The following is a 23,501-nucleotide window of genomic DNA, read 5'->3' as shown; positions in this document are numbered from 1 at the left end:
TAAGCAGCCTGATGTGATTAAGCACTGTAATTATGTGGTGCCCTTCATAAAGATTTTTGGTTGGGACTGAGGTGTTGCAAGTTTACTGGCAATTTTGGCTTCAGTCTCTGGCAGAATTCCGGCAACATAAAAAAACCTGTGACAATTCCAACAGCTGCTGGGACCGAAGATGGTCCCGCTGTACTTGTAGCCACAGTTCGTGCTTGCCTGCAGTACACCGCTTGTCCCACAGAAGGCGTTGCCTGGCATCAGGGATCGTGACCTCACCTGCCGTGCAAGGGCTCTTACTATAGGCATTTGTATAAAACCTGTTAGGATTGAAGGGCAAGTATCAGTAAGTAAAATCATGATATATATTTAAAAAATCAATACCGGTGAATGCCCAATGAATTATCTGAGTTAACACAAGAGATTGCAGATGCTGGGGTCTTGAGCAACAAACACAGAGTGCTGGAGGAACCCAGAGGGTCAGACAGCATCTGTACAGGCAGCAGCTTCAAAATCTGTCTGAAGAACAGTACAAACCCTCCAGAGATGCTGCCTGACTCACTGACTCGCCACAGGAGCTGCCTGACCCACTGCAATCCTCCACAGATGCTGCCTGACCCACTGCAATCCTCCACAGATGCTGCCTGACCCACTGCAATCCTCCACAGATGCTGCCTGACCCACTGCAATCCTCCACAGATGTTGCCTGGCCCACCAAGGCACGCCATAGATACTGCCTGACCCATTGAGATTCTCCACAGATACTGCCTGACCCTCTCTACAGGTGCTTCCTGACCCCCACTACAGGTGCTGCCCGACCCTCTCTAGTACAGGTGCTGCCTGACTTTCTCTACAGGTGCTGCCTGACCCCCTCTTCAGGTGCTGCCCGACCCTCTCTACTACAGGTGCTGCCCGACCGTCTCTAGTACAGGCGCCTGACCTTCTCTACAGGTATTGTCTGACCCTCTCTACAGGTGCTGCCCGACCCTCTCCACAGGTGTTGCCCGACCCTCTCTACAGGTGCTGCCTGACCTTCGCTACAGGTATTGTCTGACCTTCTCTACAGGTATTGTCTGACCTTCTCTACAGGTACTGTCTGACCCTCTCTACAGGTATTGTCTGACCCTCTCTACAGGTATTGTCTGACCCTCTCTACAGGTGCTGCTTGACCCCCACTACAGGTATTTTCTTACACCCTCTACAGGTATTGTCTGACTCTCTCTACCAAAGACTTTCTCCCAAAGATACTAGAGGAACATGATGAACCACTCCGTTGAAATCGCCTACACTGAAGTACAGACAGTAGGCAAAGGAGCGTAACGTTCGCCATTTTAGTAAGCAAAACACGCCGTTCACTATGCCTCTCGCAGTGCAATCAGTGTTTTGGGGGAACAGTATGTGTGATGATACCATTAAAATGCAGAATATTTCTCATCTATCAACTTACAGATTTTTGTTATTCTTCTTTTTAAATGTTTCTGCAAGTTCCTGCCCACTAAAATGGCGCCGCGACACGCTGCGGTTTTTAGGGTCGAGTGGTCTATCTTGCTCCTCTAGTATCTTTGCTTTCTCCTTCACTCACCGCGGTCGCATCGCGGGGTTGCGCCACAATCGCCCCGGCGCCTGCGCAGTGCCGCCCCTCCTCTCCCCGGGGCGGCGGTTGCCATGGCAGCGTGATGGTGGCCATGGCAGTGCGGCGGCGGCGGCCATCTTGGACATAACGGGCGGCCGGTCACCATGGAGATCTCTCCGACCCAGGTCTTGGCGTCGCTGCCATTGCAGCTGCTGCTGCCGCCCGCCGATGCGGCCCATGAGAAGGCCAGAGGGTGCTGGGCCGAGCGACGCGGCCCCAAGTCTCCGGCGGGGACGGCGGCGACGATTGTAGGGGGTGCAAGCGAGCGGGAGGTGCAGGTCAGCGCCACGGCCGAGGTGACGGCGCTGCCCGACCGCGCCCGGGTCTGCGTGCTGGTCGACAGCAGGAAGGAGGCGGCGGTGCAGGCCAAGAGCAGCGTGATCCGGCGGCTCGACTACATCGTGCAGAGTGTGAGGGGCCACGGCGTCCAGGTGAGGGGAGGGGAGGTGGTGAAAGGCGGAGGGGATGAGGTGATGCAGCGGTAGAGTTGCTGCCTTTACAGCGCCAGAGTGACACCCGGGTCCAATCCTGACTATGGGTGCTTGTCTGTACGGAGTTTGTACAATATAATACAATGCATCTTTATTGTCATTGTACAGGGGTACAACGAGAGTGAGACCCGCGTTCAATCCTGCCTATGGGTGCTTGTCTGTACGGAGTTTGTACAATACAATACAATGTAAGGTATTTATTTCACAAAATGCTGGAGTAACTCAGCAGGTCAGGCAGCATCTCAGGAGAGAAGGAATGGGTGACGTTTCTGGTCGAGACCCTTCTTCAGAGATGCTGCCTGACCTGCTGAGTTACTCCAGCATTTTGTGAAATAAACACCTTCGATTTGTACCAGCATCTGCAGTTATTTTCTTATATTATCTTACAATACAATATATCTTTATTGTCATTGTACAACGAGAGAGACCCGCGTTCAATCCTGACTATGGGTGCTTGTCTGTACGGAGTTTGTACAATACAATACAATATATCTTTATTGTCATTGTACAGGGGTACAACGAGATTGGGAATGCGCCTCCCATATGATGCAATAAATGAATTAGCTAATCAGTATTTATACAACGCAGTGTGGGGTTTTCTAATCAGTGAAATTTATACAACCCGTGTGGGGTTTCTCCGGTAGTATAAGAAAATAATTGCAGATGCTGGTACAAAAAATCGAAGGTATTTATTCACAAAATGCTGGAGTAACTCAGCAGGTCAGGCAACATCTCAGGAGAGAAGGAATGGGTGACGTTTCGGGTCGAGACCCTTCTTCAGACTGATGTCAGGGGGGCGGGACAAAGGAAAGATATAGGTGGAGACAGGAAGATACAGTGGGAGATCTGGGAAGGGGAAGAGAGGGACAGAAGAACTATCTAAAGTTGGAGAAGTCGATGTTCATACCACTGGGCTGCGGTGCTCCGGTTTCAACCCAGACGTACCGGTTAATTGTAGGTTAATTAACTTCTGTAGATTGTCCCCTTGAGTGCGTAGGATAGTGCTGGTGTGCGGGGTGATCTTCTTGATTAGTATGGGTATCGTGGGGAGAAGGCAGGAGGATGGGGTTAGGAGGGAGAGGTAGATCAGCCATGATTGATTGGCGGAGTAGACTTGATGGGCCGAATGGCCTATTTCTGTTCCCTACCTCTAATGATCTTCTGGTCAGCAATGAGGGAGGGTCTCGCAGATCTCAGAGAAAGGAGGACAACTTCTGCAGGGGGGCATACTTTGAAGACATTTGGCAGTGGAGCAGTAAAATGGAGACAGGAAACTGTAGATGCTGGCATCTTGAGCAAAACATAACATGCTGAAGAAACTTAGCAGATCAGACAGCATCTGAGGAGGGAGTGGACAGATGTTTCTGGGGGTTGGGACTCTACTTCATACTCCTTTTCCTATGAAAGAGAGGCAATTTTGCAGGTCTGCAACCCTTCCCCAGAACTGAGAGATGCATCTTGCTACAAAATAATGATTGCTATGTTAAATGCATTGTACTTGGGTACAGCTGTTGGGTGCAACATTTTGCACATCCATCTTGACTGCAAATCCCCTAATCCCAGAGTATATCCAATTTACTCACGGGGTTGGCACAGGAATCTGTAGACGCCATTTTCCCCCACTTTTTGTTTCATCTCCTACTCTTCCACTGCCTCCCTCTCTTCTATCTATCTCTTTGCCCACCTTCAAACCATTTTTTTTAAACCCCAAGGTAAAAGAGGAACCTAGTACTGGAATCTTGAGCAAAAACAGAAAGTACCAGAGGAACTCAGTGGGTCAGGCAGCATCTGTGGAGGGAAATGAACAGTGACGTTTGAAGAAAAGGCTAGTGGTGGCATAATGATGCAGCTGATGGAGCTGCTGCTGCCAAACAGCGCCAGAGGCCTGGATTCGATCTAGACCTTGGGTGCCAACTGTGTGGAGCTTGCATATTCTCCCTATGATTGCATGGGTTTCCTCCGGATGCTCCGGTTATCTCTCGCGTCTCAAAGATGTGTCGGTTTGTAAGTTAATTGACTTCTGTAAATTACCCCAAATATGGAGGAAGTAGATGAAAAAGCCCGATAACATAGAACTAGTGAACGGGTGGTCGGTGTAGATGTGGTGGGCCTTAGGGACTGTTTCCAGGCAATATATCTAAACTAAACCAGATCCAAAACATCATCTGTCCATTTGCCTCTCAAGATGCTGCCTGACTTACTAAGTTTCAGCAGTACCTTTTTTGCAGGGTTTTGAAGGTGAGCAGATAGTTGCGGAGGAGGAAGGAGGCTAGTGGAAGTGTCAGATATGAAGCAAGAAGTAGGAAAACTGGACACTATTTCTAAAAAGCCGTAAGAGGATGTTCATTGGTGGCCTTTATATTTATCCATCTACCAAAGTCATTAGGAGATTACAGGACACGTACATGAATTGCCCCATGTACCTACTACTACTACAAGGTCAAATAATTGACTCTGTAGTTGTGTGGGAAATTCTGAATTTGGGAAAGATGTTATTTAAATCCAAGTGTTTAATTGCTAATGGTTCTGTCCTGTTGTAAATAATTGTGTTTCAGAAACCCACGGATTTGCATTCTGGAGTTGTTGGCTTGAATTAGCTCTGACTGTGTCACATCATTAGTCACACTTGTAGAGATGTATAATATATCAGTGATGATTTCTGGCATCATTAGCAACGTATTGTTAATAGCCACCTGCTTAAAGTGACCTAATAATGAACTGATGGTTAACAGTATAGTAAACCTGCTTCAAAGATATCTTTCCTCTTTTTGGTAATCATTGTTGCCACTGATATCTCCCAGATGTTTAGCTGTTGTGGGTATTATTGCAACACTGGGAAGATATTTGAGAGATTTACTTTGTATTAATTGTATTTGCAGTAAATGATGGCATCAAACATCTGGAATGTATTTTGTTGCCTTTTAATACAACATATTTATGTTCAAAAGTTACTTGATATAGACCCATTCTCAGCCACCAGACATCCCAATGTGCTTCGTGACCTTTTTTTGTTTTTGAAGGATTTAATATAGGAAAAATGTAGGACTCGTCTGAAGAAGGGTCTCGACCCGAAACGTCACCTATTCCTTCTCTCCAGAGATGCTGCCTGTCCTGCTGAGTAACTCCAGCTTTTTGTGTCTATCTTAGTAAATATAGCACATTGTATGCAATCAGTCAGCTCCTGATTCCAAATATTCTAGTTCTGAGATACTGATTGTGTAATGGATATTGGCTTGGATACCATCATCATGAGCTCCACTGGTCATCTTCAACCTGACATCATATGATCTTTTGCCAAGTATGCCACTCAGCTCCTCGAACCTACTCGGCTGCTCAATAAAATCATGACCGATCTAATGCTAATCTTGAAACTCCACATTCCTGTCTAAACCAGTAGCTGGGAAATCCCTTGCTTATGTAGAATCTATCAAATATCTACCCAAAAAGATGACACACCTCTGGATAGTCCTGCTGAGTTACTCCAGCATTTTCATAAGATCATAAGTGATAGGTGTAGAATTCGACCCATCAAGTCTACTCCGCCATTCAATCATGGCTGATCTATCTTTCACTCTTAACCCCATTCTCCCCACCTATTTTGTGTCTATCTTCTGTGTAAACCAGCACCTACAGTTCTTTCCTACACAAGATGACACACTTCTCTGCTTTAAAATCTCTTAATTTAAAAGAGCATCATTGGCATTGGTTTATTACTGTCACATTTACCAATGTACAGTGGAAAGATTTGTTTGTGTGCTGTCCAGCCAAATCATAGTGTACATGAGTACAATCAAGTCATATGCAAGTGCTAATATGTGGTGCAAAGGGAAACATACTAGCGTGCAGAATATGATGTTACAGCATTATAGCATTACAGTTACAAAGAAAGTGCAGATTTTAAAAAGTGCAGGGTGTGCAATGAGGTATGTTGGAAGGTTGGGTCTACATCCTAGATAATGGGAAGTGGTCTGATAACAACAGTAGAGAAGCTGTTCCTGAACTTGGTGGCTCATGCTTTCAAGCTCATGTATTTTTTGCCTGAGGGAAGAGGGGAGAAAAGCGGATCACTGGGATGAAAATCATCCTTAATACCTGCATTCCTGGATATGAAGCATTCTCTTGCCGTTGGGAGTGTCAGTTCAATTTTTTTATGTTTAAATCGCTGGTAGGCATATTCACAATGACGAGAATGCAGTCAACTGAACCAAATTTGTCACTGTTAATTAGTCCCTTTAGAGTAGTATATTCTCTAATGTGTTTCACAGGATAAGATTTCCATTTAAATTGCTTACAATAGTGATTGCCTATAATGAGTAAATGTTTAGAGCAGATTCTAAATATATATTTCCTTGGTTATCATAATGTGGACTATCTGCATAGTTGAGTGGCAAATACAAATTTGGAAGGCCAGTCCATTGGTGGCATGCTGTAATTTCTAACACCTCATCAGTGCCATCAACTGGAACTTAATGGTACCACAACGGTCTGAAATTTTTGATATGATTAGTCCACAACTGTAATAGCAAAACTATCAGTAACAATTAACATGTGGAATTGGTGAGAATAAGAAAAATACAATGAACAGTGCCTGAGCCAAGATGAGTGCATTGTGAGAGGTAATGGATAATTTGTTTTAAAGAAAAAACACATTAAACTGCATTTTCATTTGGGAAAGTAAGGGAGATTCAGAGGAACTTTGTCTTCAAGTACACGTGAACAGTAGTAAAAAGTGGAGATTAAATCCTATTTCCTGCCACAAAAGACATCAAGGTTTCACATGAGTTATTCATCTATGTGAAAAGGTTATCAAATAAATGACAAGTGTGCAAAATTTATTTGGGTTGTTTCATTTGGAATTTTGATATGTGTGACTTGTCAGAAGCAATCCGACAAACAGAATTTTGCTGAATGAACCATTATCTGTGAATAATGCAAAATGTAACATCTTGATGACAATATGAAAGATAAATTGTCTTTACAGGTAATTTTCCCATGACGCATGTTTCCTTTACGCATATTGGATATAACACCATTGATGAATTGGGAAGCATTATTTGTATATTGTAGAAATAAATTGGTTATAACTCAATTTTGATAAGGAAATAATTAAAAAATTACTTTTGAAATTGACAAGCAGAAGAAGAAAAAGCTGTCAAGCAAAAAAAAAATCGAGGGGGGAAATGTTTCTCTATAGCCTCCTTAAAATCAACATCAGCACCTGAGAACATGGTTTATCAATTTTATCGCAGTTATTCATTGAAAAGCAATCACTTCTATTGACACTTATGGAATGATACTCCATTAAACAATGTTACATGCAGACTCTGTTTTACTTTAACAAAAATAACCATAGCTATTGAAAAGATGTTTTATTTTTGTAAACCTGTGGGGAGTGCAATATTTTGTTTTTGAGTCAGAAATTCTCTATTCCCTAATCACCTTTTCCCCATTGACACAAATAATTTTCTAACGCAATTTTCTGGAACACGAGTTTTCTTAAGAAAACAACTATTGTCTTGGAGCAGAACTATTGCACTACAAAATCTAATAGGACATTGTTAAATATTTTGGGCTAGTTTCATTACATAACATTTAATCTCATTGACTTGCAGATAATCGATTAGTGAGCAAAGGCCATATAAATTAATATTTTGTTGAATGTTTTTATGCTCTTAAGAGAAGATCATACTTCTAGAATTCTAGGATTTTGTTTTGAAACTGAATGCGATCCTCATAGTATATGTACCTACGTTGACCAATGTGGGCTTTGATTCAACTCCAGCTGAGTTCTCGCTGGCAGTACCGATTGAAGTGTAGTAAAATGAATCTCTGAGAGGAAAGGAATTGACTGCAGGAATCGATTGTTGCCCTAATTGCCAGTATCATCTTTAGAGTATTTAGTATCAATATGCAAGATAATGCACAATTTGAGCATCCTATGGCACAATACTCTTATCACTGCTTCGTTCTAACCTGTATGATTTCTGAACTCTCACTCACTGTCGAAGCTGTGTAGACTTGAGTACATTTGGATGCAACCAATTTTGCCATCCGTCACTGGATTTGGCCAATCGCATTTCAAACATAAGCTGGTTCACTGCACCCTTCTGAAATCTACAACAGGATCATCCTAGATAGAAAATATTATTACTGGCTTTCCCACCTACCACCAACTGTCAAATGTATCCTTAGAACACATTTTCCTTACCCTTTCAACAAAAGTGGGGAACTCCTGTTTTTCTCACAATAAATCTGAAACCATTTTTTATGCTGACAGGTCTTTCACACAATCCATTTCTCTTGACAGGACCATTCCTGAGTTTGTCCTTGCACCAGCCCAAGAAAAATCTATAGGGATGTCCGTGTTGGTTAGGATTTGGGATACGCATATTTCATGTGATTCCAAAAATGCAGACTAGGAAAATCCAATATCTTGCGTACAAATTATGTAACAGCTCACTTCCACTGTCGGGAACAATTGTGGGATTTGTTTGACCCACTGAATCCTATTAGTGTTCAATTGAAATAAATGTCTTCTGTTGACCAGTGAGAAATAACTTGGGAGGTGGAGGCTCAACAGTTAGCTGCTCATGAGGTAAAGCATCCATTCAGTTGGGCAAAGATTTTATTGTGAGTACAGTTCTACATTCCCACCTACACTACTTCTATTTTGTTTTCAAATTATTTTCTTTTATTGTAGGAGGAGAATATTACAGTGACAAAGGATTTTCGCCGAATTGAAAATGGCTATCAGATGGAAGCAGAGGTATCATTCATTTTTAACTTTCATAAATTTGTAAAAAGATGCAGGGTATCACTGCTCTTGGCAAGGTAATTGATTTGGGCAAACCCTTGTTACCGTCATTTAACTGCAATTCATTTCAGTTACTGACATAATGAACAGTCCAAGCAATAGTCTTGTGCAGTGTTCAAGAGCCTGATGGTTGTTGGGAAGAACTATTCTTCAACTTGATGGTCATGGTATTCAGCCTCCTGTACCACTTTCCCGATGTCAGGAGCTCTATGACTCTAAATGGAAATTGTTGAAGATTTAGAGCAGAAGACATCTCACTACAATTATGTAGAGCCCTTGTGAATCCACATCATCATCTCCACGTTTGGTCTGCCTGTTTGAGGAAATTGTACTTGTGATAGAGAAGGTGTAACAACGGTTCTCGAGGTGGGAGTCTGGGATGGTGAATTTGTCATATAAAGGAGACATTTGCACTCTCAGCTTCTACACTCTGGTTTGGGTGATATCTTTAGAACACACAATCTTGCAGGTCATGACTGAGTAGATGGGGGGGGGGGGGGGGGTTGACGCTTCCACTAGTTATTGTGTCTAGAACTAGGATCACAAGCAAACATCAGCCACTCAGGATAGACATGAGAAGAATTTTTTTCCTTCCGTCAAATGTCAGCAATAGGCCACAGCATACTGCAGGCTGCACAAATCCACAATTGTACCTATTTAAATTATTGACTCATTACAGCACCAGCCTTAAATGCAAGAATGCCTGGAACTAAGCTGTCAATGATCAAATCCCTGGCATTAGCCCAAGTCACAGCCATTCAAATTCAAAATTGATTTACACGAATTACAAGTTGTATGGTCAACCCATTTGAGACAGTCCTTACATTCCTATCTAAACAACCTTCCTGGATTAAAGGAAATGAGGAGAATGTACTACGTTCAGATTGGTTTCGAACAGGCTGGTTAAACTTTCGAGGTGGGTTGGCTTAAATAAAGATGCTGTAGCTTTAACCTCTGGGGTTGGTTCCAGTCTGTCAGGGCACACAGACGGGAGCCGGGTCTAGGTGATCGGGCGGTGATAATGATGAGAATTTGCAGCCATTTGAACTGCAGCCAAACTAGAGGCTTCACTCAGGAGTGGGTCGCAGCTCCCCAGCTGACGGGACCTGTTCTCACTCTCTTCGAAGGAGGTGCCACCTGCCCCAGCGAGTGGGCAAACGTGGAGCCAACCCGTAATATGAGTGGGAGCATTTTCCCAGTCAGACTTTGTCGACAGTTGGGGTGGGGGATCTGGGAGAGAGAGAGCTGGCGATGCCGCACAGACGCAACAGTTTAATAACGACCCATTAAAATCCACCCTTCGGCCACTCGGCAACCTGGGCTGATCTGATCTGACAGCCCTCTCGCTAGCTCGCTGCGTACCCGATCCTAATGCAGAACCTCCACAAAACCTTTGGGCTTCGGGTAACACCTGCACAAAGAGCCTCTGCCAACAAGGGCTGGCGAACTGTGCTGGTCAACGTGCACTGGGCGAGGCAGCTGGGGGAAACTCACCACAACCACCACAAACTTGGAACAGCACGGACACTCCACTCAATCTATCCAATACCAAAGGGCAGGCATTTCGCAGTTAAATGTCTTATATCGGATTGACGGCTCCTTCACAGGGCCAACCCTGCACTCAGTTTTCCTCGGAGATTAATCTTTGCCTTAACGGTACATTAACACCACCTGTAGGTAAAGCATCAGCCCATATCACACTGACACAGTTGCTGCCTGCCTCAGCTGAAATATAGTTTTTTGCATAAATTATGAATAAAGATAAGAAAATGTTTCAAACACAAGTAACATTTTCTTATTCAAGTAGCAAACACATTAAGAATTAAATAAAAATAGAAACATAGAAAATAGGTGCAGGATGAGGCCGTTCAGCCCTTCGAGCCAGCATCGCCATTCATTGTGATCATGGCTGATCATCCAAAATCAGAATCAGTAACCTGTGCCCAACTTCTCCCCATATCCCTTGATTCCACTAGCCCCCAGAGCTCTATCTAACTCTTAAATGCATCCAGTGATTTGGCCTCCACTGCCCTCTGTGGCAGAGAATTCCACAAATTCACAACTCTCTGGGCGAAAAAGTTCCTTCTCACCTCAGTTTTAAATGGCCTCCCCTTTGTTCTAAGACTATGGCCCCTGGTTCTGGACTCCCCCAACATTGGGAACATTTTTCCTGTATCTAGCTTGTCCAGTCCTTTTATAATTTTATGTCTCTATAAGATCCCCTCTCATCCTTTTAAACTCCAGTGAATACAAGCCTAGTCTTTTCAATCTTTCCTCATGTGACAGTCCCGCCATCCCAGGGCTCAATCTCGTGAACCCACGCTGCACTGCCTCAATTAGAAGGATGTCCTTCCTCAAATTAGGAGACCCAAATTGTACACAATACTCCAGATGTGGTCTTACCAGGGCCCTATACAACTGCAGAAGAACCTATACTGAAATCCTCTCATTATGAAGGCCAACATGCCATTAACTTTCTTCACTGCCTGCTGAACCTGCACGCTTACTTTCAGTGACTGGTGTACAAGGACACCCAGGTCTCGCTGCACTTCCCCCTTACCTAACCTGACACCATTGAGATAATAATCTGCCCCCTTGTTTTTGCTGCCAAAGTGGATAACCTCACATTTATCTGCATTATACTGCATCTGCCATGCATCTGCCCACTCACTCAACTTGTCCAGGTCACCCTGCAACCTCCTAACATCCTCTTCACAGTTCACACTGCCACCCAGCTTTGTGTCATCTGCAAACTTGCCAGTGTTACTTCTAATTCCTTCATCCAAATCATTAATATATATGGTAAATAGTTCCGGCCCCAACACCGAACCTTGAGGCACTCAACTCGCCACTGCCTGCCATTCTGAAAAGGACTCTTTGCTTCCTGTCTGCCAACCAATTTGCTATCCATGTCAACGCTCTACCCCCAATACCATGTGCTCTAATTTTGCTCACCAATCTCCCATGTGGGACCTTATCAAAGGTTTTCTGAAAGTCTAATAATAATAAATTCTTTCACTTTTTGAATATCTCATAATTGCAAATTAATGAACTGAACTAGAACTGGGACTGTGTAAGTAGTGTGTGAACAGCAGAACAAGAAAGGAAGCTATTGAGTTGTCGGAATTCTAGATTAATTCCTTGGTAGAATAGTTAACAGTTTATACACAGTTTATACAGCGCTGTGTTTGCTTTTTTTAATCCCGAATGGCCTTTGACAAATCCCACGATTCCTTGTGTTTATCAAGATACCAAACTCGCTTATTGGAGAAATGTGGAAAAAGTACTACTTCCGTTACAGAAAATAGCATCAATGATTAATCAATTGTTCGATCAGTTGAAGTTCAAGAAAGAATCTGTCATTCATATACTGTAATTGAGCAAGAGAATTTGATATTAGTTTGCATTTAAAAAATCATTTGTCTCTGCTCTGCCCTTTCCTAGATCTCTGTTATATTCAGTGATTTTGGCAAGATGGAAGATTTGTGCAACCTGTTGGTAGAAAAATTAGACAGTTCAGTCATTATTGGTTCGCCTCAATACTTCCACACAAGCGAAGCTGTGGAAAACATAAGGTGAGTGTGATTACATTGTGCAGAATCAGAACATGTTAATGAGTTATGAGTACAAAGATGTTTTAGATTGCTTAATTGGATTCCAAAACTATTTCTTTCTCTTTAGATTTTTCACATTTTCAATATTTAGAAGAACTGAAATTCCTGGAATTAACACATCACCATTAGTTAAAACTTGAACAAATCCACACAGAATGCGAGACGATAAAAAAAATTGTTTATTTAAATTTTTCCACATAAATCCCAAGAGAATTAATGTTATTTTGTATCTCTGATGTCTTTAGTAGTGATTTTATGGATGCAGGAGTCATCTGTGCTGAGGGGGGAGGTGGTGGCCATTGGGGGGGGGGGGGGGGGGGATGGTTGCTGAGGGGAGAAGGGGGTTGTGGGAAAATTAGACTGAATTTGTGCATCATTTAGTCTGTTTATGGTTGGAGGAAGGATGTTTGTAACTTGTACTTTCATCAGAACATTGATGATAGGAAATATATATTAAAAAATTAAAGTAAATTTAGTCTATTGAACTGAAGGGTCCAAACCGAAAACATCGACTGTTGATTTCCATCAACAGACGCTATCTGACCCACTGAGTTCTTCCGGCACCTTGATTTGGTTTTTTTGGAAAATTTCTGTTCTATCCAAAATCTACTTGTTTTCTTAAAGTAGACTTTCCCAATGCGACGTAGTCATCCACAATTTTAAGAAACTTCAAGAAATTAGTTCTCTTATTCGAAAAAAAATGGTGCAATTGATAACGTAATCAATATGTTATTAATTCCCCACTTGATTGTTTTCATTAAGAGTTTACATTAATCTGAAATCCATTCTCTCAGAGTATATTTCATATCTGACGTCCAATTAAGTAGTATTTAACATATTGTAAATGAAATATGGTCTTTTTCATTCAGTTAGCTTCAAAATGATCTGGAGAATCCAAAGTTTTGTGGCAGAAGTTGGCCTCCTGCTCAAAACCATTTATTGATAGTGAATTCCATCTTCCTCTTTTTTGACATTTCTACCATATTATCAATATCCCTCATGCTGTTTCCTTTTGTTTTAGTTAGAAACAGGCCCTTCAGCCCACCGGGTCCGCACCGACCAGCGATCCCCGCACACCAACACAAGCCTACACACACTAGGGACAATTTACACTTATACCAAGTATACAAACCGAAGCCAATTAACCTACAAACCTGCACGTCTTTGGAGTATGGGAGGAAACCGAAGATCTCGGAGAAAACCCGTCATTGGGATGGAACCCAGGTCTCTGGCGCTGTAAGGCAGCAACTCTACCGCTGCGCCACTGTGCTGCCCCACGGTGCCAGCTTTATTGCTCTTCTCCTGTGATAACACTCCAGACAAACTTTCTTTGATCGTTTCTTATCACACAAGTACTCTCACTACTACCACTTAAGATTACGGAAACAATTACTCCAATAAATTGCTTAGGATATTACCCTCATGAGGTAATTGGCTAGATAATAATGTTGAACAATCTGGGTCCAATCTCCTCAACCTAGATACGTGGCCTTCCACTGAACTCTTATTTATTGGTCTCAATTTTAATCTGTAGAGGGAACTTTTTTAATGAAGTTTCATCTCCACAGAGATGATTTGCAAATGTGGCAATTCCATCCCTCATTTCCTTCTTGGAGGGTTGTTTATTAATTTGCTGAGTTTACCCCTTGCTTAATCAATTTCAGTCTGGACATTATTGATCTGTTCTGTTCAGTTTCAATACTGGCTTCATTTGTAACTTTTCTTCTTCTGTCTGCCTCTGATTTGATTTTGGGGTTCTTTCTCCAACTCTCTTGTCACTGACTTAATCGTTGATTGCTACTTAACCTTGTGGTTTTCCTTTGCAAACTGTTGTGTGCAATTTGCATGTTGCCTTCCCTTGTATTCATGAGGCTTGACATGCACCAGCAAGTCTAGAACTGGGCACCATCCCTCAATTCTCAAATCCATCTCATGAAAGCCACTACTAAATCATTTGCAGTGGCTCCTAATTTAATATTCTTTACAAAGTTCAAATCTTCAGTGTGCATGAGGAATAATATGTGATTTTTACCAAATCTGAAAAAATGCCCTTTTTTGTTTCACTTTCCTTCTAACTCCTTTTAATCTGATTTTGTGGACTCCCCCCCTCCCTCCATTTAGTTTGTCTTAATCTCTCCAGTCAAGTCCAACAGGCTACTTTATCTTCAAGCCTCGAGTCTTTTCTTATTTAACCCTATAAATGTCAAGTGTCTTCTGTGTTTGTGATAGCATGGTTCACATTCTCACATGTGTAGCTCTACGTAAATGCTAGCTTTTCCTTAGGAAGTCATACGTAGAAACATAGACAATAGGCGCAGGAGTAGGCCATTCGGCCCTTTGAGCCATTCAGTGGATCATGGCTGATCATCCACAATTAGTACCCCGTCCCTGCCTTTTCCCCATACCCCTTGATTCCGCGAGTCCTAAGAGCTCTAACTAACTCTCTTTTGAATGCATCCAGTGAATCAGCCTCCACTGCCTTCTGAGGCAGAGAATTCCACAAATTCACAATTCTCTGTGTGAAAAGGTTTTTCTCATCTCAATTCTAAATGGCCTACCCCTTATTTCTTAAACTGTGGTCCCTGGTTCTATACTCCCCCAACATCAGGAACATGTTTCCTGCATCTAGTATGTCCAACCCCTTAATAACTTTATATGTTTCTATAAGATCCCCTCTCATCCTTCTAAATTCCAGTGAATACAAGCCCTAAATCTCCATTCTTTCATCATATGACAGTCCCGTCATCCCGGGAATTAACCTCGTGAACGTACGCTGCACACCCTCATAAGCAAAAATGTCCTTCCTCAAATTAGGAGACCAAAACTGCACTCAATACTCCAGGTGTGGTCTCACTAGGGCCCTGTACAATGGCAGAAGGACCTCTTTGTTCCTATACTCAACTCCTCTCTTTATGGCCAACATGCCATTAGCTTTCTTCACTGCCTGTTGTACCTGTATGCTTATTTTCAGTGACGTATGTACTAGGACACCCAGGTCTTGTTGTACTTACCCTTTTCCTAACCGGACACCATTCAGATAATAATCTGCCTTCCCGTTCTTCAAAGGGGAAAACCTTTAAAGTGGATAACCTCACATTTATCCGCATTATACTACATCTGCCCACTCACCCAACCTGTCCAAGTCACCCTGCATCCTCATATCATCCTCTTCATAGTTCACACTGCCACCCAGCTTTTTGCCATCTGCAAATTTGCTAATGTCACTTTTAATTCCATCATCTAAATCATTAATGTATATTATAAATAGCTGCGGTCCCAGCACTGAGCCTTGTGGCACCCCACTAGTCACTGCCTGCCGCTGGCTCGAAGGGCCGAATGGTCTACTGCTGCATTTATTGTCTATTGCCATTCTGAAAGGGACCTGTTAATCCCTACTCTTTGTTTCCTGTCTGCCAAACAATTTTCTATCCATGTCAATACCCTACCCCCAATACCACGTGCACTAATTTTGCCCACTAATCTCCTATGTGGAACCTTATCAAAGGCTTTCTGAAAGTCCATGTACACTACATCCACTGGCTCTCCCTTGTCCATTTTACTTGATGCATCCTCAAAAAATTCCAGAAGATTTGTCAAGCATGATTTTCCCTTTGTAAATCCATGCTGACTTGGACCGATCCTGTTCCTGCTTTCCAAATGCTATTACATCTTCCCCAATACCGATGTCAGGCTAACTGGTCTATAATTCCCTGCTTTCTCTCCCCTTCCTTTCTTGAAAAGTGGGATAACATTAGCTACCCTCCAATCCACAGGAACTGATCTAGAATCTATAGAACATTGGAAAATGATCACCTTCAAGTTCAGTGTTGCCATCAGTGTGAATTTTGAAGCTGCAGGCAGCAGCTGGTAAGCATTTCCCAAATGCACCGTGACATTACCTCTTGAATCCATCCTTTCATTTGACAGCATTTCTATCCATTTGAACGGAGGGGAGCAGCTGCAAGGGATCAGGGCATGTTTTAATTTCTATCTTATTTTAGTTTAGCTAAATGTTTCAATTACTTTTGTTTCAATTTTTGGTAATAGAATATCTTTATTAGTTTTGGAATGTCTTTGAATGCTTCTGAATGTCAGAAACATTCAGAATAAGTCACTGTTTTAATAGCTCAAAATGCCAGAGCGAGTTTTTTTTGTCCATTATTTATATGCATAAGACTTACCGGGAGTACTCTTTTCATCGTCCCTCTCCCAAGTGATGGGATTGCTGCCCAGGGGGTCTTGCAGCTGTGCAGGACCTTTGGCACTGTGGATGGAGCCAGACTTTGTACAGCAAATAGCAGAAGATCCAGCCTGGGTACACTGCTGACTAGAAAAACTGGTCCAATATGTTTCTATGGTGGAAATTGTTTTATAGTTATATAAAACTATCTTCAATGTTCAAATGAAAATACATGCATGTCTACTCTCTTAACATCTATTATAACAACACCCAAAAGCTGAATCTATCTTCTTTTTTTTTAAATGACTATAACATCTATACTATCCCTTCTATTGGTATTACAGATGTGTGAATTAATCCAACTGGATTTAGGAGTTTCAGGTGAGAGGGCCTAAATTTAATATGAATCTGAGGGGAAATTTTTCACTCTGAGGGTGGTGGGTATATCGAACAAGTTGCCAGGGGAGGCAGCTTTTAGGTACTACAACAGCATTTAAAAGACACTTGGACAGGTACATGGATAGGTTTAGAAGGATATGGGCCAAATGTGGGCAAATTGGACTAGCTTAGATGGGGCATCTTAGTTGGCGTGGTTGAGTTGGGCTGAGGGCCCTGTTTCCATGCTCTATGACTCTGAGACTTCTATTGAAATTCATTGTTAAGCCTTAATTCTTGCAGTATGGGTTTAGTTAACTGAAGAGCAAAGCAGGCAAATAGAATTTAGCATGTCCTATTTTTATATCCTGCACAGGCTGTACCAGTTGGAACAATCCCTAGAATAAGTTGGATGCACCAGGATCTCACAAGGGGAGAAGAATTAAACCTAGGTTTCCTGTTTGTTTTAAAAACAATGACCACCTTACCTTTCCTGGCTTATTTTAACTGGCTGCTGGCTCTGGCAGTTTTGCTTTGCCACAGGGGGTCACCACAGCACCCGATCTCAGGCCTTTGGTTACAATGGCATGATTATATCATCAGAGCTTGACCTGCATGTTTAAAGAGGACCTCGCTAGCTTCCTTAGCCTCTGCAATTCAAAATCTGCAATCGGCCAGATTAGGACAGAAAATAATTAGGTTAATGTCCCCTTCTGATTTAATAAACACTCTGCCTCAATTCCACCAAGTTAAAATCCAAAATCTTTGATTTCAGTGTAATTTATTTTAAAAATACTTTGAATAAAGTTACATTGGAGCTTTTTGTTATACAGACGGCAGGCATGTCTTCGAGCTGTTGCAAATTCCCGACGTAAAGCTTTTGACGTGTGCCGCTTGCTTGGACAATCGCTGGGCAGACCTTTGATCATCCGGGAAGAAGAAACCAACGAGACAGAAGGTGTTGCTTCCGAACCAGTAACTCCTGACAACGCAAGGCCATTGACTATTCAACAGCAGATTGGCAATGCCTCCGTGACTGTTTATTCCAAGGTGTTTGTGACTTTTGAGCTCAAATCAAAAGAAATCTGCAAAAAGAATAGTTAAATTATGCTTTTAAGAAAGCAGCTACTTTTTTAAAGCTTATAATAGATTTGAGATGGCAAATCTGTTTCTGTCGTATGGATATTTTCTCGCGGTATAAATCTTGTATTATATGGTCCTTAATGCAAGTAAAATAGCTGCATCGGACTCTTGCATGACACATGACCCAGTGTGGAACTGATGGCAATTATGGCAATCAAAGATATTGAGGTACAAAAAAATTGGCAACTTTTAGTTGTGTAGTTTGTATAGACAAACTTCCAACATTAGTACTATCCACGTCAGTATTATCAATTCTCGTTCAGCCATTTCAGTTCTGCACCACTTGACCCCTGAAACTTTATTGCTCGCCATTCATAGACTGGAGACATTAAAAAAATTTAAGGGTGACTGTGCAAATCTTTTCACCCTGTGTGCATCCCTGCGGTTGTGGTAGCATTGTTGCCACCAATGCATATCTGACTGATCCCTAATTCACTTGGTAGACACAAAATGCTGGAGTAACTCAGCGGGTCAGGCAGCATCTCGGGAGAGAAGGAATGGGTGACGTTTCGGGTCGAGATACTCCAGTATTTTGTGTCTACTTTCGATTTGAACCAACATCTGAATTTTTTTTTCCTAATTCACTTGGGACTGATTGTCAGGTGCATATTAGACATTGGCTTGCCATCAAGTTTGGGTTATCAGCCCCTACAAAGTAAGGTGTGCAGTTCTCATACCAATAAGGCTAGGGTTTTCAGAGTATTGTCTGGGAACGGCCACATCCTGGGAGGCTACATCTTTCCTCAAAAATTGGTTTATTCCTCGCGCCTGCTGGTTTTGCGTTCAACATTATATTAGGAATCTGCTGGAGTAAAGTTTAAGAAAAGTGCAGCTCTAAATTTATTGCACCCTTTTGTAGTTTGGAGTACATATCGCACTATTCCAAAAGTAGATCCTCTGCCAAGAAGCATTGGACAACGGTAAGCACGATGGGCGGCTTGTGCCCCGAAAATTGATTGAGCTAATTTGAGCGCAACTTCCAATAACATGCTGAGAATGGTGAAAATCAAACAAAGAAGATCCACGGATGGTTGTAATCAGAAGCAGAGCTAGAAAGGAATGTGTCCTGAAGGACATGCTAATCCCTACTTCTGTGGGTCTTGACGATTTGGAGTCCTACCATAGCAGCAGAGTGTTGCTATAACAAAAGCTCTGCAGGTTGTGGAGGACTTAAGTTACACCTCTTCTCCCCTCCCCTTCCACCCCTCAAAAGCTTTCTCACATGAGGTGAGAGAGTGTTCCTAGTTTCACTGAAAGGGACATGTCTGCTGTCTGGGCTGTAAAGTAAGTACCAAGCTCTCTGCGAAAGGGTTTCTATGGAGACATGAGAAAATGTTGATGCTGGAATATTAAGCAAAAAAACAAACTACTGAAGAACTCAATAGGTCAGGCAGCATCTGTGGAGGGTCTTCAGACAGGAGAAGGGACCCAACTCAATGTCCACTGTTCATTCCCTCCACAAATGCTGCCTGGCCCACTGAGTTCCTGCAACATTTTGTTTTTTTGGGGGGGGGGGGATACCTCCCTCCTCTACCCATAGAGGAGGGGAGGCTCTTGGGGTAAAATAAATCTCCTTTTCATCTTGTCCCTGAGCCCATAACTCGATAGGCTTTTATTGTGCAGGATACAACACACAATGATTAAGTCTCTGCACCTGCAGGGCTTGCATTTCAGGACTCTGCAGACATGGAAATTTTGTTTTTAGAAGTCCCGTGGTATTTTCCACATCAATTCCAAAACTTGCATCGCTCCCACCGTGGCAATTCTCTGCTTCTGTGGTGGTGCTGTGAATTGTGTGGAGCCAGAGAAGTGAAGATTAGCACTTGATCCAAGACGCATCGCACTATACAGGGCTGACTGCTGAAAATATCTGGCAGGGCAATCTCTCAGGACAAAAGCACCATGCCTTCATGTGGCGCAGACCATTGAGAAATTCTTACGCTCCACAACGACCTGAAAGCGTGATAATGTTTCTTATTGAAGAAAATCCTGAGTTATTAATAGGAGCGCTTTTGAATACATGAGTGTAGTCAGCAGCTGGCGTGTACTTTGGATCAGTCCGCAAAGCTGGCAGATTTCAGTGCCCAAGATATCAGCTGCTTGTCCCTCACAATAGTGCCTGGATAACTTCCCTGGAGCAGTAATAAACAAAGTGAGACTTTGCAGAGGTCTGCTGTAACCACCTGGCAAAATCCGCCAGCCCGCAAGTTGAATGTCAATGTGACCTTGATCTCAGTGAAGACAGCAGACTGGACACGAGAAATTAACTAAAAGTCCTCCACTAGCATTTCAAATATTTCAGTGATGGTATCTTGGTAAAAAATCGGAACCTGTGAGTCTTAATCAAAGATGTCCAGAGAGGATATATGGTGCTTTCGAAGAATCTGGGAGCGGTATCTCGCTACATGGTTACGATTTTGGCATCTTCTCTGATGTTCTCCATCCACACTGGATGAGCAGTTATTTCCCTTAATGACTTCAGCAATACCTTGCTGCCAACAGGGTCACGACTGAGGCACCCACTCAATGAGTGTGTCAGCAGCCAAACATTGAAGAAAATACTATACTAAGTTATTTTATGCAATAAACACAAATAGCACCTGGAAATACCCAGCACAATTTCTCAATGGCCTCGAACTAATCCTGGTTAATGTGTCAAGTTGTCCAATTTCCTCAGCAGAGGCGGTGATGGGAGCCTTGGCGGCAGCGGTCGATGGGTATGAGGAGGGAGGGGAAGCAAATGGAGATCCGGCGTGGGGGGGACCGCCGTGAGGGACGGTGGGAGAACAAGCATGACCCGGTGTGGGAGCAGGGGTGGGGGCACTCTAGTTTAGAATCCTCTGCCCAGGGGATAAGTCGTTTGTTCCAGTGAAGGCGCTTTTCCGCATGGCAGCCAGACAACAGTCACTTTTAATTTCAATTTTTTCTGTTGACAGACCAATTTCCCTCCGGGGATGAATAAAGTTTTATCGTGTCATATCTGCCAAGTTGTCCAATTTGCACTCAGGAAATAAGAGCTCATTAATCCATTTTCTAAAAAGTTCACTTTCCAATCTTTACTATGGTAAGCAGATTCGAAAGAGTCGGGAGTTTTCAGGACAGAAATTGACACTCTGTATGTGTTAAACAGGTGATATATTACATACTTAACTCTGGTTCTGAAAGTTGAATTTTGTAAACATTGTATTTTTTAAGTCAAGTAAATAAAATTTCAGTACAAATGTAAAGTGATATATCTGAAAACCAACAGGTTTTAAGAAAGTCCTACAGCAAATTTTATTAATAAAGAAAATACTTTTGGAAACAGGATCAAAATAGGAGATATCAAAGCAATTGACAAAGAAGCAATTATCCAGTGCAAATAAAGACGAGAGACAAGTGAAAGCATTAATACTGAATTATTTTTTTCAAGCTATATTAGCCTGTTTGTATTTATATCACAATGCACTTTAAGTGATATGGAATACCGGTCATAAAGCAACAGCACCCTGACTTGTTTTCATGAGATCATAAGTGATAGGAGCAGTATTAGGCCATTCGGCCCATCAAGTCTACTCCACTATTTGATTATGGCTGATCTATCTATCCCTCCTAACCGCCTTCCCATAACCTCTGACACCTGTACTAATTAAGAATCTATCTATCTCTGCCTTAAATATATCCACTGACAGCCTCCACAGCCTTCTGTGGCAAAGGATTCCATAGATTTATCACCCTCTGACTAAAGAAATGTCTCCTCATCTATCTAAAAGAACGTCCTTTAATTCTGAGGCTGTGACCTCTAGTCCTAGACTCTCCTACTAGTGGAAACATCCTCTCCACATCCACTCTATCCAAGCCTTTCACTATTCTGTATGTTTAAATGAGGTCCCCTCTCATTCTTCTAAACTGCAGCAAGTACAGGCCCAGTGGGATCAAACACTCGTCATATGTAAACCTATTAATTCCTGGTGCGTTTTTGTGCATATTTATTCAGTAAAGCACAAAATTCGGGAGTAACTCAATGGGTCAGGCAGCATCCCTGAAGGACATGGATAGGTGACGTTTCGAGCCGGACCCTTCTTCAGATTGATTATAGGAGGAGGGAGAACATAGCCTGGAAAATAATGGGTGGACACAGTTGAGGGGGGGGAGGGAGGGTTGGATATTGGCATTTGGGTGGGCAATGGCTGGAGATGAAAAGGAGCCACAGTTTATCAAATAAGGAGAAAAGAGGAGTGAAAATGTAAAACCTGAGGGAAAGGTATGTGGAAGGGGATGGGGACGTGGGGATAATAAGTTACTAAAGCTGATCATTTAATTTTAGCAAGGTTAAACTGCCTCATTATTTCCCATTCTCTATTTTTACTCATGCTAGTCTTTGCGAGACTGATTCCAAAATTCAGTGGAAATCAAAGCAACAAATGCTGAAAATCTGAAATAAAAACATTAGACCCTAGGAAAAACTTAGCAGTTCAAGACTAACATTTCTCTATTTCTTAATTCTGATGGATAAGTCCTGTACCTAAAGCATTAACTGTTTCTCTTAATACATACGCTACCTTACCTGCTGAGTTTTATTACTTTCTTCCCTAATTTCCCAAATACATGCCAAACATAATACATTACAAAAATGGACAAGAATTTCCAGTGCTCTTTTTAAATGTCTCTTTACTGCAGGTGATCAATTAATACCACTTAGTCCTAATTGATTCTGTCCAAAATAGATATATTTTTCTAGTTCCAATATTGATTCCTATATGTATTGGTACGGGTCATGCCATATACCCATATGTTTTGCTTGTACTTCAATTTCTCAAAATATGGGGCACAATTGCTCATCAGGTTATGTTGTTGCCTCATCGCTCCAGAGGCCAAGGTTCAATCCTGACCTTCGATGCTATCAGTGTGCATTTTTACTGGATTTTTGCCAGGTGCTCCAGTTACCTCCCACGTTGGATAAACATGTTGGTTGATTTGTTTATCAGGAGAAACCCCTGGTTGGGTGGCAGGAGAATCAAGATGGAGTGAGCACATAGAAACATCGGAAAATAGCTGCAGGAGTAGGCCAATCAGCCTTTTGAGCCATGGCTGATCATCTAAAATCAGTACCCCATTCCTACTTTTTCCCCATATCCCTTGATTCCTTTAGCCCTTAGAGCTAAATCTAACTCCCTCGTGTGGCCTCCACTGCATTCTGTGGCAAAGAATTCCACAGATTCAAAACTCTCTGGGTGAAGAAGTTTTTCCTCATCAAGGGATATGGGGAGAAGGCAGGAACGGG

At 42.4% G+C, this 23,501-nt stretch overlaps 1 protein-coding gene across 1 annotated transcript; it reads left to right on the top strand.

Annotated features, from left to right (window-relative positions):
- Window positions 1-1,564: 1,564 nt before the first annotated feature.
- On the top strand, window positions 1,565-21,605 carry irak1bp1 (interleukin-1 receptor-associated kinase 1 binding protein 1). Its single transcript, XM_078399834.1, has 4 exons — window positions 1,565-2,052; window positions 8,813-8,878; window positions 12,371-12,501; window positions 17,929-21,605. Exons 1-4 carry the CDS (start codon window positions 1,726-1,728, stop codon window positions 18,197-18,199), a joined length of 795 nt encoding a protein of 264 aa, XP_078255960.1. The 5' UTR covers window positions 1,565-1,725; the 3' UTR covers window positions 18,200-21,605.
- Window positions 21,606-23,501: the final 1,896 nt, after the last annotated feature.

The sequence above is a fragment of the Rhinoraja longicauda genome, chromosome 5, assembly GCF_053455715.1.
Source record: "Rhinoraja longicauda isolate Sanriku21f chromosome 5, sRhiLon1.1, whole genome shotgun sequence".
NCBI classification, from domain to species: Eukaryota; Metazoa; Chordata; class Chondrichthyes; order Rajiformes; family Arhynchobatidae; genus Rhinoraja; species Rhinoraja longicauda.
This window is presented reverse-complemented; position numbering and strand designations above follow the sequence as displayed.

Coding starts and splice junctions, on each gene's coding strand:
- irak1bp1 (XM_078399834.1), top strand. CDS start 1,726: ATGGAGATCTCTCCGACCCAGGTCTTGGCGTCGCTGCCATTGCAGCTG. Junction 8,879..12,370: donor GCTATCAGATGGAAGCAGAG/GTATCATTCATT, acceptor GCCCTTTCCTAG/ATCTCTGTTATATTCAGTGA. Junction 12,502..17,928: donor GAAGCTGTGGAAAACATAAG/GTGAGTGTGATT, acceptor TTTGTTATACAG/ACGGCAGGCATGTCTTCGAG.